Below are 13,729 nucleotides of genomic sequence, written 5' to 3'. Positions count from 1 at the left end.
GCTTATTACCACCTGAAGAAAGGCCATTGCCATTAGATTGAAATTTAATTTACGAAACAGTGTTTTAATGCAGCTGTTCACCAGCAGCCCATTTCGAATACGCTTTTTGTCAGTGCATTTCCTGAGGGCCGTTTAATTGGGCTAATGAAGAAAGCTGCTAATGGCTGGGTTTATCTCTGGCAGTGCTGGCGACATTTCTCAAGGCAGGTGATTTTCCAGGCATTATTTAGGCTCAGTGTGTAGCATTTCGTGGTTGGGGAGAGAAAAATGTCAACACGTTATTTGGGCAAATCTAAAAAACAACAATGTGGTGCTTAGGAAAATGGATAAAACGGCTTCATTCAGGAACAATTTGAATTATTTCCTAATTAATTTCCACACATGCTGCTTATTACTACGTCGTTCTCACTCCCAATTCATCAAAGATGCCAATCTTCAAAATATTACGCTCCTCTAACCCCCTGACCGGCAGTTTTGGATGCAAAGGGGTTTTCAGTTAGGAATTATATATGTTGTATGCTGTATCTGGTAAGACTTTCAAATAAAGCTGCCCTACAAACAGTTCACCTATTATGACATGTCGTGAAATGTTTGAGGTTTGGCTAGGTTTAGGCTCCAAAACTACTTGGTTAGGTTTAGGAAAATATCATACCATGAGGTAAGATAACTACTTTCAGTATCATAGTACTTGCATGAAATAACTTATCAACAAATCACCTCGTACTGTTGGTCACAAAAATCTTGTTAACCCTGGAGATAAAGTCCGGTGAATGACCCGTCCAGCAACCCCGAGATGCCGTCTGACAAGTGATGCTAGAGGCGTGACAACAGTGTCAGACCTGCGACCACTGACCAGGCTGCCCTATTTGACACAATGAGAGTAGAACAGGCTGTTATCAGCTGATGTAATTTCATCTTGTGGTCCTTTAATTCTTGGAAGGCCCACAGGACCACAGAACCTGGAGAATCCACAGGAAGGTGCGCTTAACGAACAAAATATTCATCACATTTTAATAGACACACACAAAGGCACCAGACACACACAGTTGCTCCCCCCCCCCCCCACACACACACACACACACACACACACACACACCACGCAGACAGAGACAGTGATGTGACATTTACCTTCATCAGTTATCAACATCTTGACATTAGTACATCAAACCTGCTGTTTAATAATAAGCTCTGGGTGCCATCTGACTAACGAACGGTTCTGACACTCTTGTCATTCCCCCCAGTTGGAGAGAAAGGTCAGCGAGAAAGTCAAAGAGGTTGAGACCCGTGTTTATACATGGATTGACTACAAGATTATACTGAACAAAGCTGACATGTTGAAATAGCAATACCAAATGAAGGGCATGGTTAAACTCCGACAAAACTGCAGCTCTGTGACAACTGGCAAGTCAGAAGTGGACTTGAACGTCCTCAGGGCCATGATGTGATATTTCTATGGGTGTGCGAAGATGAGATCTCTTTTAAAATGCTTGATGCTTGAAGTGACATGGTAGCTCAGTGATTAGCAATACTGTTAGAATTGAAATTGATTACCGTTGTGTCCACTCGGATGCGTGATCATCCTGTTTTTAATAATAATTAATAATAATTTTCATTATCGAATAATCTATCAAACATTTCCTCAGTTAATTTGTGGTCTGTGAAACATCCATCGCAATTTTCTAAAGTCCAAAGATGACATCTTCAATTTCCTTGTTTTGTCTAACAAATAGTAATTTTGTTCAAAACACACAGATAGTTCATTTTTTTTAATACCACGAAACTAAGAAAAGCAGCAAATCCTCATCACTGAGAAACAAAAAAATAAAATTAAATAGAGAGTGTTTGGCTTTTTGCTTGAAAAGGGGACTTAAACAATTAAGTGATTACCAAAAAATGGTTGCCAATTAATTTTCTGTCTATCGAAAAGTCATTTCAGCCCTGCCTTCAGTGCTGAGACAAAAGTTTTTTAATCGACAGTTTTTTTTTCTCTTTATAACGGGGGCTATAATAGTCAGAGACGAGATGAAATGAAGTTCTCAGTCTATAATTGTGAACGTACAATAGCCCTGCTGAAAGTCAGAGTCAACGCAGCATGTCAGTATCACTTACAATACCTGCTACAGTCACCAACTCTTAACAACTCTCATCATTTCACATCATATAATTTCCCAGGTCTTTAACACTTTTTCATTACATAGAAAAATGTTTAATGCAATTACTGCTGAGCCTCAGGTGGCATCACAAACTTGCTTAAGGATGCAGAATGGTTTTATCCATACTTTGTAGTCACACAGGGTAGAGGGGAACTACTGAAACCTTAAATTTGGGTTCAAACACCAATGTCTTAAGTGGAAGACTGCAATATGCAACGCAATATGATACATGAACACAAGCAATCTATGTAAAAAAAAAAAAAAACTAAGAAAACTAACAAATATAGGATGATGTTCTTTGACAGTAGGTTCCTCTCTCCGAATACAACAGAGTGAATTTCAGAATAAAAGCTCAGAGCCCACACGTTACATTCGGATGATTGAGGGAACTTCAAATCCTTTGTCCGTTGCTTTTTTTTCTTCTGATAGATGGCTTAACTGAAATTTCAAACCACATCAACCCTGCCCCCCACACCACCCCAACCAGCACGCGTCTCCTGGCGAGCCTGTCCAACGCACGGTCTCCTTTTATTGTAAACAACAATGAAGTGTGATATTTGAAAAAAACAGATGCGCCACCGGTGAACTGCGAGCCACCAATCATTTGTAGTCTGCACCCAACGCGGCTTTTGAATCCCTCCTTCTCTTCCCACCTCTTCAAATTCATTGGCTGCCGGGAGGAGCAGCGACAATGTTTAATGCACCATGCGGTGTCCAGAGTTCAGTCAGTGAGAGGAAGCGTTCAATGTGCTCAGGACTGTTTTACGTGCAGAAAATACCAAACAACGACCGCTGCGCGTATATTCGAGAGAAAGAAAAAAAAATATATATATAAAAAATCACCCTGTTTTCTGACGGCTGCAACAAGAGACTTGTGCCAGGATGCGGGGTTGTTGCTGACCACCTCCTCAGCAGCTGTCTCTCCCTCCCGGCTCTCTCTCTCTCTCTCTCTCTCTCTCCCCGGCTGTGGTGTGTGTGTGGACTTTGACGAGGGGACGAGCGGACAAGGACAAAAATGCCACACCGGGAATCAGTCACTGAACGCCGCTCCGGACGAGGGGAGGAAAAGATACCACTGACCGCTTTCTAAAACAACAACAAAAACACACTTTTGGATCTAACCTTACAGCCCACATCTGGATTTTTCCTCTTCATCCTCTTTTTTTCCCCCTGCTCTTTCAGAGTATTTTTTTCTCCGAACAGTTTTTCCTTTCTGAAGAACGGTGACTCACTGCAGGCAGAAGGCGAGCCGCTGCATCCTAATCAGACAGCGGAGAGAGGACTTCAGCTCATTGACATTACAGTCATACTTTTCTGGAGCACTTTTTTTTATTTTTTTTTTTCTATTATTATTTTTTTATTTCCACTGCGCTGCACTGTAGCCTGCGTGTGCATCGGGAGGCTTGTGGCACACACACACACACCAGAAGGGGGGAAAGAGGATACGGGGTGGCAGCCTGGTGAAGAGCTTTTGGGGATGAAACTCTCCCTGAACCCTGCTGGAACTGCCCGTTTTGATTTTACTGCTATATGTTTTGGGGACTACTATGACAGCAGTTTCCTCTCGGTAAGTTTATTTTTTGGTGCTCTTTTCTCGCTTTCCTTTTTTTTTTTTTTGTTGTTGCTCATCTCGAAAATCAAGCGATTGTTATTTCACTGCCATCATCCCCCCTTATGCATGCGGATGCAACAGCTTCTTCTTCCAAGGACCGTTGGATCTTGCAGAGAGACGGGGAGACACACACACACACACACACACACACACACATAGAGCATCAGTGGGGAGAATTACACGGCTGTGCTGAGATGTTGGCAGCTCATTTCCGAATTTTTATAAGGCTCATTGTGAATATCCGGATTATGCGGATTTGTTAATGCGTGTAAGAGGCTCATTTTATACACACTTATTCAAATAGCCGCCACAATAGGCCATCTTCAGTTGTACGCCCGCAGTGTTACCATATTATTAAAGTTGCCCTATTACAGTTTCCGTCAGCGTTCTCATAATGTGTGAACGGGCCATTATTGCGCGAGGGTCAGGTCGTGCATTGCACATTAGAGGTAGATTAAAACTGCATCCTGAAACCCTGTGTTGGTAATAACACATGTAGTAAATAAGCTTCAGGGGGAATATTTATATTCCTGTGTGTCAGGGGCTGCGCTGAGTGTCTTCCCAAGGTTAACTAATTGACAAGCTTCCCCCCATAATTGTGGAGATGAATTACACATGAGCCCTGTTTCATTTTTGGCTCACTGGTAGATCTGATGTCTTACTGGCAGTAAGGCTATAAGGTAGCTAAGTCTATTTTTACTAGGGTGACTAATTGCCACGCATGCATTATAACAAATCTATCTTTTTCTTTCTTTCTGTTTTCCTTCCTAGGTGGTATGAGTGAACGCTTACAATGACTATTCTGTTTGGAGACTGGATCGCGATTATTGCTCAGATGAGTCTGGGCGCTCAGCTGAATATAAATTAGGTGTTCGGCACCACAGATTGCTGGAAGAGGCAGAGGAAGAGAGAGACAGAGCAAAGACAATCCGCAAAGACAAATGCCAAGGCCTCACATGATGAACAGAACTCTGTATTTGATCCCGAATAATAGAAATACCAAATTCGAACAAAATATCAACAGGTCAAAGGAAGTGTAAACACAACACAGATTATAGCAGCTTTTACAGAGTGGGGATGTATCTTTCTATTTTCTTTTTCCTCCTCTTATGGGCTCACGCCCTGACATTGAAAAACTTGAATTACTCTGTCCCGGAGGAACAAGGTCCGGGGACTGTGATTGGGAACATTGCCAAAGATGCCAGACTTGGACTCGAACAGGTTGGACAGGCAGGACAGGGTAAGAAAGCCAACTTCAGGGTGCTGGAGAACTCAGCTCCACATCTCATCGATGTGGACCCTCAAAGCGGACTCTTGTATACAAAGCAGCGCATTGACAGGGAAACGTTGTGTAAGAGAAACCCCAAGTGCCAGCTCTCCATGGAGGTGTTTGCCAATGACAAGGAGATCTGCATGATCAAAATAGATATTCAGGATATTAACGACAACTCCCCCACTTTCCCCTCGGATCAGATTGATATTGACATTTCTGAAAATGCAGTGCCAGGGACACGCTTTCCCCTGACCAGCGCACATGACCCAGATGCAGGGGAAAATGGCCTGAAAACCTATCAAATAACACGCGACGACTACAATCTCTTTTCCTTGGAGGTAAAATCCCGTGGGGACGGGACTAAATTCCCAGAATTAGTTATTCAACGACCATTGGACCGAGAAGAACGAAGCCATCACACCCTTATTTTGTCTGCCACTGATGGGGGGGAATATCCTAGGTCGGGCACCATGCAGATAAATGTTAAAGTTATCGATTCCAATGACAATAGCCCCGTCTTTGATCAGCCCTCATATGTTGTGGAAATTCCTGAAAATTCCCCTCCTGGCAAAGTCCTAATCGATTTAAATGCTACTGATCCTGATGAGGGCAACAATGGACAAGTAGTCTATTCGTTTAGTGGCTATGCCCCAGAGAGAATCAGGGAGCTGTTCTCCATAGATTCAAGAACAGGGGTCATAAAGATTCAGGGCGAAATTGACTACGAGGAGAGCCCTGTTATTGAGATTGACATCCAGGCAAAGGATCTAGGTCCCAATCCAATCCCAGGCCATTGTAAAGTCACTGTTAAAGTGCTTGACCGGAATGATAACTGGCCATCGATAGGCTTTGTGTCTGTGAGACAGGGAGCCATCAGTGAGGCAGCACCTCCAGGCACTGTCATTGCTCTGGTCCGTGTCACAGACAAGGACTCAGGCAGGAATGGGCAGCTTCAGTGCAGAGTGCTGGGTAATGTCCCGTTTAAGCTTGAGGAAAACTATGATAACTTCTATACAGTAGTGACGGACAGGCCTTTGGACAGAGAGGTACAGGATGAGTACAATGTCACCATTGTGGCCAAAGACAATGGCATTCCTCCTCTCAACTCGACAAAATCCTTCACGGTAAAGATTCTGGATGAGAACGACAATGTTCCTCGCTTTACCAAGTCAGTTTATCTTCTTCAGATACCTGAGAACAACATCCCGGGGGAGTACCTTGGTTCAGTTTTGGCACATGACCCAGACCTTGGCCAGAATGGCACAGTGTACTACAGCATACTCAACTCAAATGTGAGCGGGGGTGACGTTAACACCTACGTTAATGTAAATGCTGCTAATGGAGCCATCTATGCCGTGCGCTCTTTTAACTATGAGCAAATAAAGTATTTTGACTTTAAGGTCCTCGCTAAAGATGCCGGGTCGCCTCACCTGGAGAGCAATGCCACAGTCCGCATCAGTGTTCTGGATGTCAATGACAACATTCCTGTCATAGTTCTGCCCCTACTCCTAAATGATACGGCTGAAATCCATGTGCCGCGTAATGTTGGTGTTGGCTACATTGTCACCACAGTGAGAGCAGTCGATAATGACTACGGTGAGAGTGGGAGACTCACCTATGAGATCTCAGATGGAAATGAGGAGCACCTCTTCGAGATTGATCCAGTGACAGGAGAGGTGCGAACAGCACATCCCTTTTGGGACGATGTGAGCCCGATTGTGGAGCTAATCATCCGAGTATCAGACCACGGCAAGCCAACCCTCACTGCTGCTGCCAGGCTCATAGTCAAGGCGTCAGATGGACGTCCTCCTGACGGACTGCCGCGCACAAAGGACAATCAGAACTGGGACATGTCCCTTCCTCTCATTGTAACTCTAAGCATCATATCTATCATGCTTCTGGCTGCCATGGTGACCATAGCAATTAAGTGCAAGCGGGAAAACAAGGAAATCCGTACCTATAATTGTCGCATTGCAGAGTACTCGCACCCTCAGCTGGGGAAAGGCAAGAAGAAGAAGATTAACAAGAACGACATCATGCTGGTGCAGAGCGAGGTGGAGGAGCGGGATGCCATGAATGTGATGAATGTGGTAAGCAGCCCTTCCTTGGCCACCTCTCCCATGTACTTTGACTACCAGACACGCCTGCCACTCAGCTCACCAAGGTCAGAGGTCATGTACCTCAAGCCCACTGCCAATAACCTCAGCGTGCCCCAAGGCCACGTGGGATGCCACACCAGCTTCACAGGCCCAGTCACCAGCACTACAGACACACCTACTAACCGCATGTCCATCATACAGGTAAGGGAAATTGCACTCTCCTCCTTCACTGTTATGCCACCATTGTCACATCACAACCCTCAGAAAACTCCCATTTCTGATATCAACGTTTGCCCCTTGTTTTGTAAAATGAAAGAAAAAGAAGATAAGGACAGGCAGAGGCAGAGAGGCCCAGGAGAACAGAGAGAAAAGGGGGGGAGGGAGGGGTGAGCATTAGAAGGATTAAACAGTCATTCTGGTGCTCTCATAGAACAGAGCCTGTGACATCAACACAAATCAGTTGTGCTTGAAATATGTCACGGCAGGCTTTTGAAATCAGGTTTCATGTAGAAATTTTTCATTAATCACTCAATCATTGTCATTCTCTTCCCGTGAAGTGAAGAGTTTAGCCTGTGGCTGAGCTATAATCAGGTATGTAGTTTTCTCAGGATCAATTCCATTTGAGATTACCCAATTATCCCACAGACATTTACATGTCCTAATCAAATGACTGGATTTTCTTGATACAATATTTAGTTACACCAAACACAGACAGATGCTATTTGCTTTAGAAGCAACTGTTTATATCATCAAAACAGTCGCAAAGTTCTACAGCGCTTTGTGGTTAATTCTTGCGATTTTAATTCCTAGAGATTAGCAGATTATAGTTATTTTCGCAGCTACTTTATAGGTCTTTGTGCGGAGTACTTGGGTGTATAAGCCTCTAACGTGATAACTTCTCTGTGTCTTTGGTCTTAAGCCCATTAAAAGTCTGTCGTGTCAGACGAGGATTAAGGCCTGCTTAAAACAGTGGTATGTAACTTTGGATAATGGGCAGCTGTGGCACAATGAACCCTTTTTGTTATGTTTAGCTGTTGTTTAAATTAAAAAAAGAAATGTATGTGTTACTAATATAATTTCATAGGAATAATAAAGAGTCCTCAGTTAGTTATCAACCTCTGCCTGTAACGTTGTGCTATTTGGCAAATTAGGAGGATGACATTTTTCTTTCCAGTTATATTTCACGGACTATAACCATTAGTCTCCTGATTAGGCTATGTGCTCTCCTTTCTATCCGACCATTTGCGTTGGACGTGGATGTGAATATGACTGTGATCAGATGTGACGTGTTCCCACCAGGGAGGACGGCCACTGTCTGTTGTTCCCACTCTCGGTCTCAGCCCTGCTTCTATTATGAGCCAGCTGCATAGGGCAAGGGTCAGCACAAAGACCGTTAAGGCTTCCTAATCAGAGGGACAGAATAATTGCTGGTCCATTCTGCAGGCTGTTTCTCTGCTAATGTAGTGATGATGAATTAGACCATGGGGGCTGTTGCACACCCGTTCTGTGCACTGTTCTTTCCCCCTTTGAGATTGTCAAAGGGGGAACAAGCAGGAGCAGCAGCAGCACATTCCTTTGCGCCTTGTTTACAGAGGGTCCCCTCGACGCATCAGGCGTGCAGGGTGCTCTATTGTATTATTCAACAGAAACCTGTGTAGAGGGAGATGGCCTGAGGCATTAAGTTTCGTCAGAAGCTGTACAGAAGCATATCACTTTACTCCCTCCTCTCTGCCTCTGCCTTCTCTGTCCATCCGTGTGGACAGTAAGTAACCTGAGTCAGAGCAGAGTGGCTATGGGAAAAATGTCAGGAAACAAAGACAGAATTCCCCTTCCATCGATCCCAAGGCCTCTCAGCCCATCTGTCATTACAGTTGCCATGGGAGGAGAGGCTAAATAGGAAAAATAAATAAAGAGACCGATAAAGCGGGGGAGCACATCGCCTGCCCAGTCAGTTTCACAAGGGCACCTTAGTGTGGCTGTCTTCATCTACACCTTGTAGGGCTACTGTAACTGTCTGCAACTTCCAGTCTCTCTCCACACGGCTGCTGGTCTCTAATGATGTTTTATAGTGGTGCACTGGCAGACAGGCTGGGCTTGGTCTCTAGCTGGGAGAGGGGAATAATATGAACATATCAGCAGAGCTCTGCTGGCCTTATCATTGTCACCACCGTGCCAGCACCCGGCCCAGTGGAGAGCTTCATTTCATTTCTAAAGAGAATTCCTGGGATAAGGAGATGGATGATACGTAATGATGCCTAATTCCGCTTAAGGCGTTGAAGGGAATTACTTAGTGTGGAATCAAGGTTAAAACCAATCTGCTGCAAAATTCCTCAATGCCCAGGAAGAAGGGATTTCAGTAATTCGCTCCAAAGAGTGATCCTGCGCCCACTCTGTCTTGAATATGTTTTAGGATTTGGTCCCACATCATGTTTAACTTCAGTGGCTGTGCCAGGCGGTGGCCCACTGACTGGTTCTTAACTTCCTTTGCTGCCACCTTTTTCCAGAGGCTGCCCTCCTTGTTACCAAACATTCGAAGACTCCTGTGTCATTACTTTTAATTGGCCCATAATTTATCATTGATTTGTTTTGATAAGTTTTGAATGTTGTAATTTGATTCACCGTGAAACTCTAATTAAACTGAATCCTGTCTCGGTGGGAGACCATCCATGTTAATAAGGTGCAGGTGGTACAGAGGCAGATGGGTCTGAAAGGCTATTAAAGCTGCCTATAGGTGGCAGCATTCTGCCTTGTGTGAGGTGGAATTGAGATGAGGGTGTCAAGGAGAAAAGGGGCTCTAGTCGCTGCTGACTTGACATTGTCACTTGCCAGTGGGTAAGGGGCGCCTAATGCTCCAATGGAAAATGTCAGACATGAATTCATATCGAACACATGGACTATGAAATATTTCTCTGCATGACAGTATTTGGTTTCAATTGTTTTAAAGGATAAATCACTGAATGCAATAAGGAGACACTGAATGCATGCATGCATTACTGCAAATAAATTGGATAGCAAGGTGGATTTTTTTTTTGTAATCATAATCCACGGTCCTTGAATGGATCCTCAAAATGACAGGCAGCCATTAAACTACTAAAGGGTTTTTAAAGAAAGATGAAAAATCATTTAGGATGTGTGACTGTGATCATTTAAGTACAATATGTGAGATGAAAATTTCCCCCCTCTGATTTGTTAAGGTTGAGCATGTGCATGCCAACAATGTAGCTGGAGCAGATGTTGAAAGTGAATGCTTCCAGGAATGGTCTTACTCTGCATAATTTAAGGGGAGATGGTGTGTGTGTGTGTGTGTGTGTGTGTTTGGGTGTGTGTGGGTGAAGCGTCATTGTGTATTCCAGGCATGTGATTTAAGCCTTTAGCTGGCAGGCTCCGTGACAGAGCCCCTCTCTTTTATGAGCGGGACAATCTTGCATTTGTCCGAACCTTGAAACACCCTTCCTCCAAGAAACACACTCACTCACGCACACACACAAACGCGCACACGCTCGTGCACACCAACACGCAGATGCACATGTAACTGGGCTTGGGCTGTTTTTAAGGATTCTAGTGAAAAGTCTTATCAAAGCCTCCGCTGTATATTGTATTGAAATTGCTCCCACACTTCAGTGGCCACTGAGGCAATGAATAAAAAAGCGCTCTTTATTTCATTTCTCTCCCTCTCCCTTCATCTTAGATAACTGCTCTCCTCTGGAGCTTTCCATGGAATGAGTTTGGTAAACCTGTATGTACTGAAGCCTGCTTGTAGACAGGATTGAGCAGCTCAGCTACCAGATTCACAAACAGTCATTTACAGGAATCAGAGACAGTTCAAGAAGCCATTTGTAATTTGTGTACTTTGCTCCTCTCTCGAGCTCTTTGGGGCCAGTAAGGCCAGATTTCTTTTGTTTGAGCTTGCCAGTACATAAAAAAGAAAATGATCAGCTCGCCTTAGGGTGTATCTTCAAACTTCCTCAAATAAACATGCTGCTATTGTACATAACTGTACACTACACGCTGAAATTCTGAATTATTAATAGTCAGTTTTGTTTCTATTTTTTCACCTCCACGGAGCTCACATGGTAGATTCAACTGAGAGGAAGTGCCTGGAGACCACAGAATGTGGCTCGGGGGAATAACAGAAAAATGATTATCGCAATTTAACAAATATATGTTTTTTTGTCATTGATTGTTTGGCTTATCAGCCGCCGTTACTTGTATTACAATTTGCGAAAGTGCTTGTTCCAGTACAAGCGCTTTTCGTATGTCTGGAAGCTGTGGCAGAAGTGTAACACACAGCACAACACAGCAGCTATATTTGCAGCCTCTTTCATTAATAAATCATAACGTTTAACAAATCAGAGGAAAGCGGAAGATGTCACGATAAACATCAGCGGTCTCTGGCTACATATTTGTGAACATGGCGGGAGGAGGAGGAGGGGGGGTAAAACAGGGGGTAAGGAACACTTAGCTACTTATTTTCTGATGCAAGTAGAATTTGAGCTGTATTTACTCGTCCGGTGTCTGTTTGTAACATGAGGACGCAGGAGAGAAAGAGGAGATGGCCGTAGTGATCTCTCAAGAAGCCCAGCAGTAATGAAATTTGCAGGTTTTAGAAAAGAAACACACATTTTAAATCTGCTCTGGTCCTATGGAGCGACACCGGTGTCTTTCTTTACCGATGCTTTTGATGTTTTCTCTGGCCTCGATTTCCACGAGCAACATTGAGCACGCTCGCGCTGGAAATTCTTCAGATATTCACACAATTAATAGCTTTGCAGATACATTTTACGAGTAGCCCGGAAATTTGTTTGAGGTTGGAGGGAGCCGTGGAAGTGAATGTTTTATTTATTGCGAGTTCTCAAAAATCCGAGTAACCCTGCTGAATAATTGAGTATAAATGGAGGCCCCAGACTATGCCCACCACTAAACACAACTTTATCCTGTAACTTAGACCAAACTCAAGTCAAACTGTTGACAGAAGAAGATAGATATAGATAGACTGAAGACAATTAGGTGTACTGTCTCGGGCAGCCACTAGAAAACCTTTCAGCCAGCTGTCGTGCATTCATGTGGACACAGCACTTATCTGTGCTGCTTAATTTCATTACTTTAACAGACCTCCCTGACCTGGCAACGCAGGGCAACAAAGGAATTTTGTTTTTTTTTCCCAAGTGCAGTGAAAGAGACAGGATATGAGAACACAAGCTGACCTCCGTGATAGCCAGACTGGCCGGACACATTAAACCAATTTGCTTGGTTCAATAGGAAGTAGCCTATTGGAGATGACATGGGCATGATAATGCGACTGTGGATTGTCAGTGGACATTCATCGCTCGAGTTATTGTGTGTTTGTGATTGAGGGGAAGTGGATGATTAGGACTCCTCTGCCTATCTCAGCGACACCGGAGCTTCAAAATATCATGTCATGCTGTCATGTCCTTTTGTTAAGTAGCACTTAGTGACACTGTTTCGTATGAGCTACCTTCCAGGCAGACTGGCATTTTAAGTGGTATCAGATCAAGTCCTAAAGTAATTACTTTTATATAATGTTATGGGGCTGCAGCGAGCGTGACTCTATCTCGCCAGTCATGTTGTGTTTGTCTGGCTGTGTGACAGTGTGTCTTGTTTTTCCTGACCCTGTCGGTACGGCCTGTTGCCCGTATTTCTGTTGCATTGCAAGTGGACGCCCACACCAGATTGATCTGCGAGTTGTACACCTGACAGTCCTTTTCCTTTAATGTGTTTTTCTTTTTTAATATAAACGCCTTCAATCCATTCCATTTGACAGAAGGAAAAAGAAGAGATCTGTGCGTGCCCCCAGTAGATTTTGAAGCATTTACCTTGGCGCTGCTGGTATTGTGCTCAAAAAACTCAGGAACAAGGAGCCAACCTAGCATCAACCGAGGTCACAAAAACAAGAGAACAAAACATAACCTTCACAGTGGAGGAATCCAAGATTCATATGCCATGTGTCCGTCTGTGTGTGTGTGTGTGTGTGCACATACACATGCTCACCTCCGTTACCACCAGCTGTGCTCTGAAGCACCGGTCTTGCTGGTTCCCTCAGATTGGAAGGGCTTCCCTGTAGGGGCCGCCTGCCCCCTGAGGGCTCTTAGATCCCCCCTGGGGTCTTCAGACTTAACGCTTTGAGCAGCGGGGTGCCCCAGCTGCGGCGATAGAGATGGGCATATATAAGAGTGACCTCACAATAATGTCCTCTCAGATGCTCAGCGCACAGAGGGCTTCATAGGCGTACATGGTGTGGCGATGTATTCTTTGAACTGCCAGCAGCTGTGTCTCCTTGCTGTAAATCAAACACTTTCAAAGTCAGACAAAGTGGAACTCGCTCTGCCGTGTGTTGGCACGGGTCCAACCTGAGAGAGCTTTTATTTCTGCCACATCTTCCTTCACTGTGCCCCCTAGGCATGTGCTGTAGAAACAACACGCAGCTCAAAGAATGAGTTATGTGAATCTGTTCTCACCTTCTATCTCATTAGTATAAGAGGAATGATTTATCCCTTTCTCCCGGACTATCTCTCTCCTTGTCCTTGCCTTCCACAGTTCAGCACTTCTTCAGCTTCATCAGTAATGTGATTAA

At 44.2% G+C, this 13,729-nt stretch overlaps 1 protein-coding gene across 4 annotated transcripts in view; it reads left to right on the top strand.

Annotated features, from left to right (window-relative positions):
- Positions 1-2,837: 2,837 nt before the first annotated feature.
- pcdh17 (protocadherin 17) overlaps positions 2,838-13,729 on the top strand; it is a 58,953-nt gene continuing 48,061 nt past the window's right edge. Inside the window, exons 1-2 of one of the 4 annotated variants that reach the window (XM_030414390.1) lie at positions 2,838-3,720; positions 4,537-7,128. In XM_030414390.1, coding sequence (XP_030270250.1) covers positions 4,843-7,128 — 2,286 coding nt within the window. In that variant the 5' untranslated portion in view covers positions 2,838-3,720; positions 4,537-4,842. Of the gene's footprint in view, positions 3,721-4,536; positions 7,339-13,729 lie in introns of all 4 variants that reach the window. The other 3 variants (XM_030414387.1, XM_030414388.1, XM_030414386.1) reach the window with 3 other exon arrangements.

This window comes from Sparus aurata, chromosome 4 (assembly GCF_900880675.1).
Source record: "Sparus aurata chromosome 4, fSpaAur1.1, whole genome shotgun sequence".
In the NCBI taxonomy this organism is placed as follows: domain Eukaryota; kingdom Metazoa; phylum Chordata; class Actinopteri; order Spariformes; family Sparidae; genus Sparus; species Sparus aurata.
The sequence above is the reverse complement of the archived record's forward strand: the minus strand, read 5'-3'. Positions and strand labels throughout refer to the sequence as shown.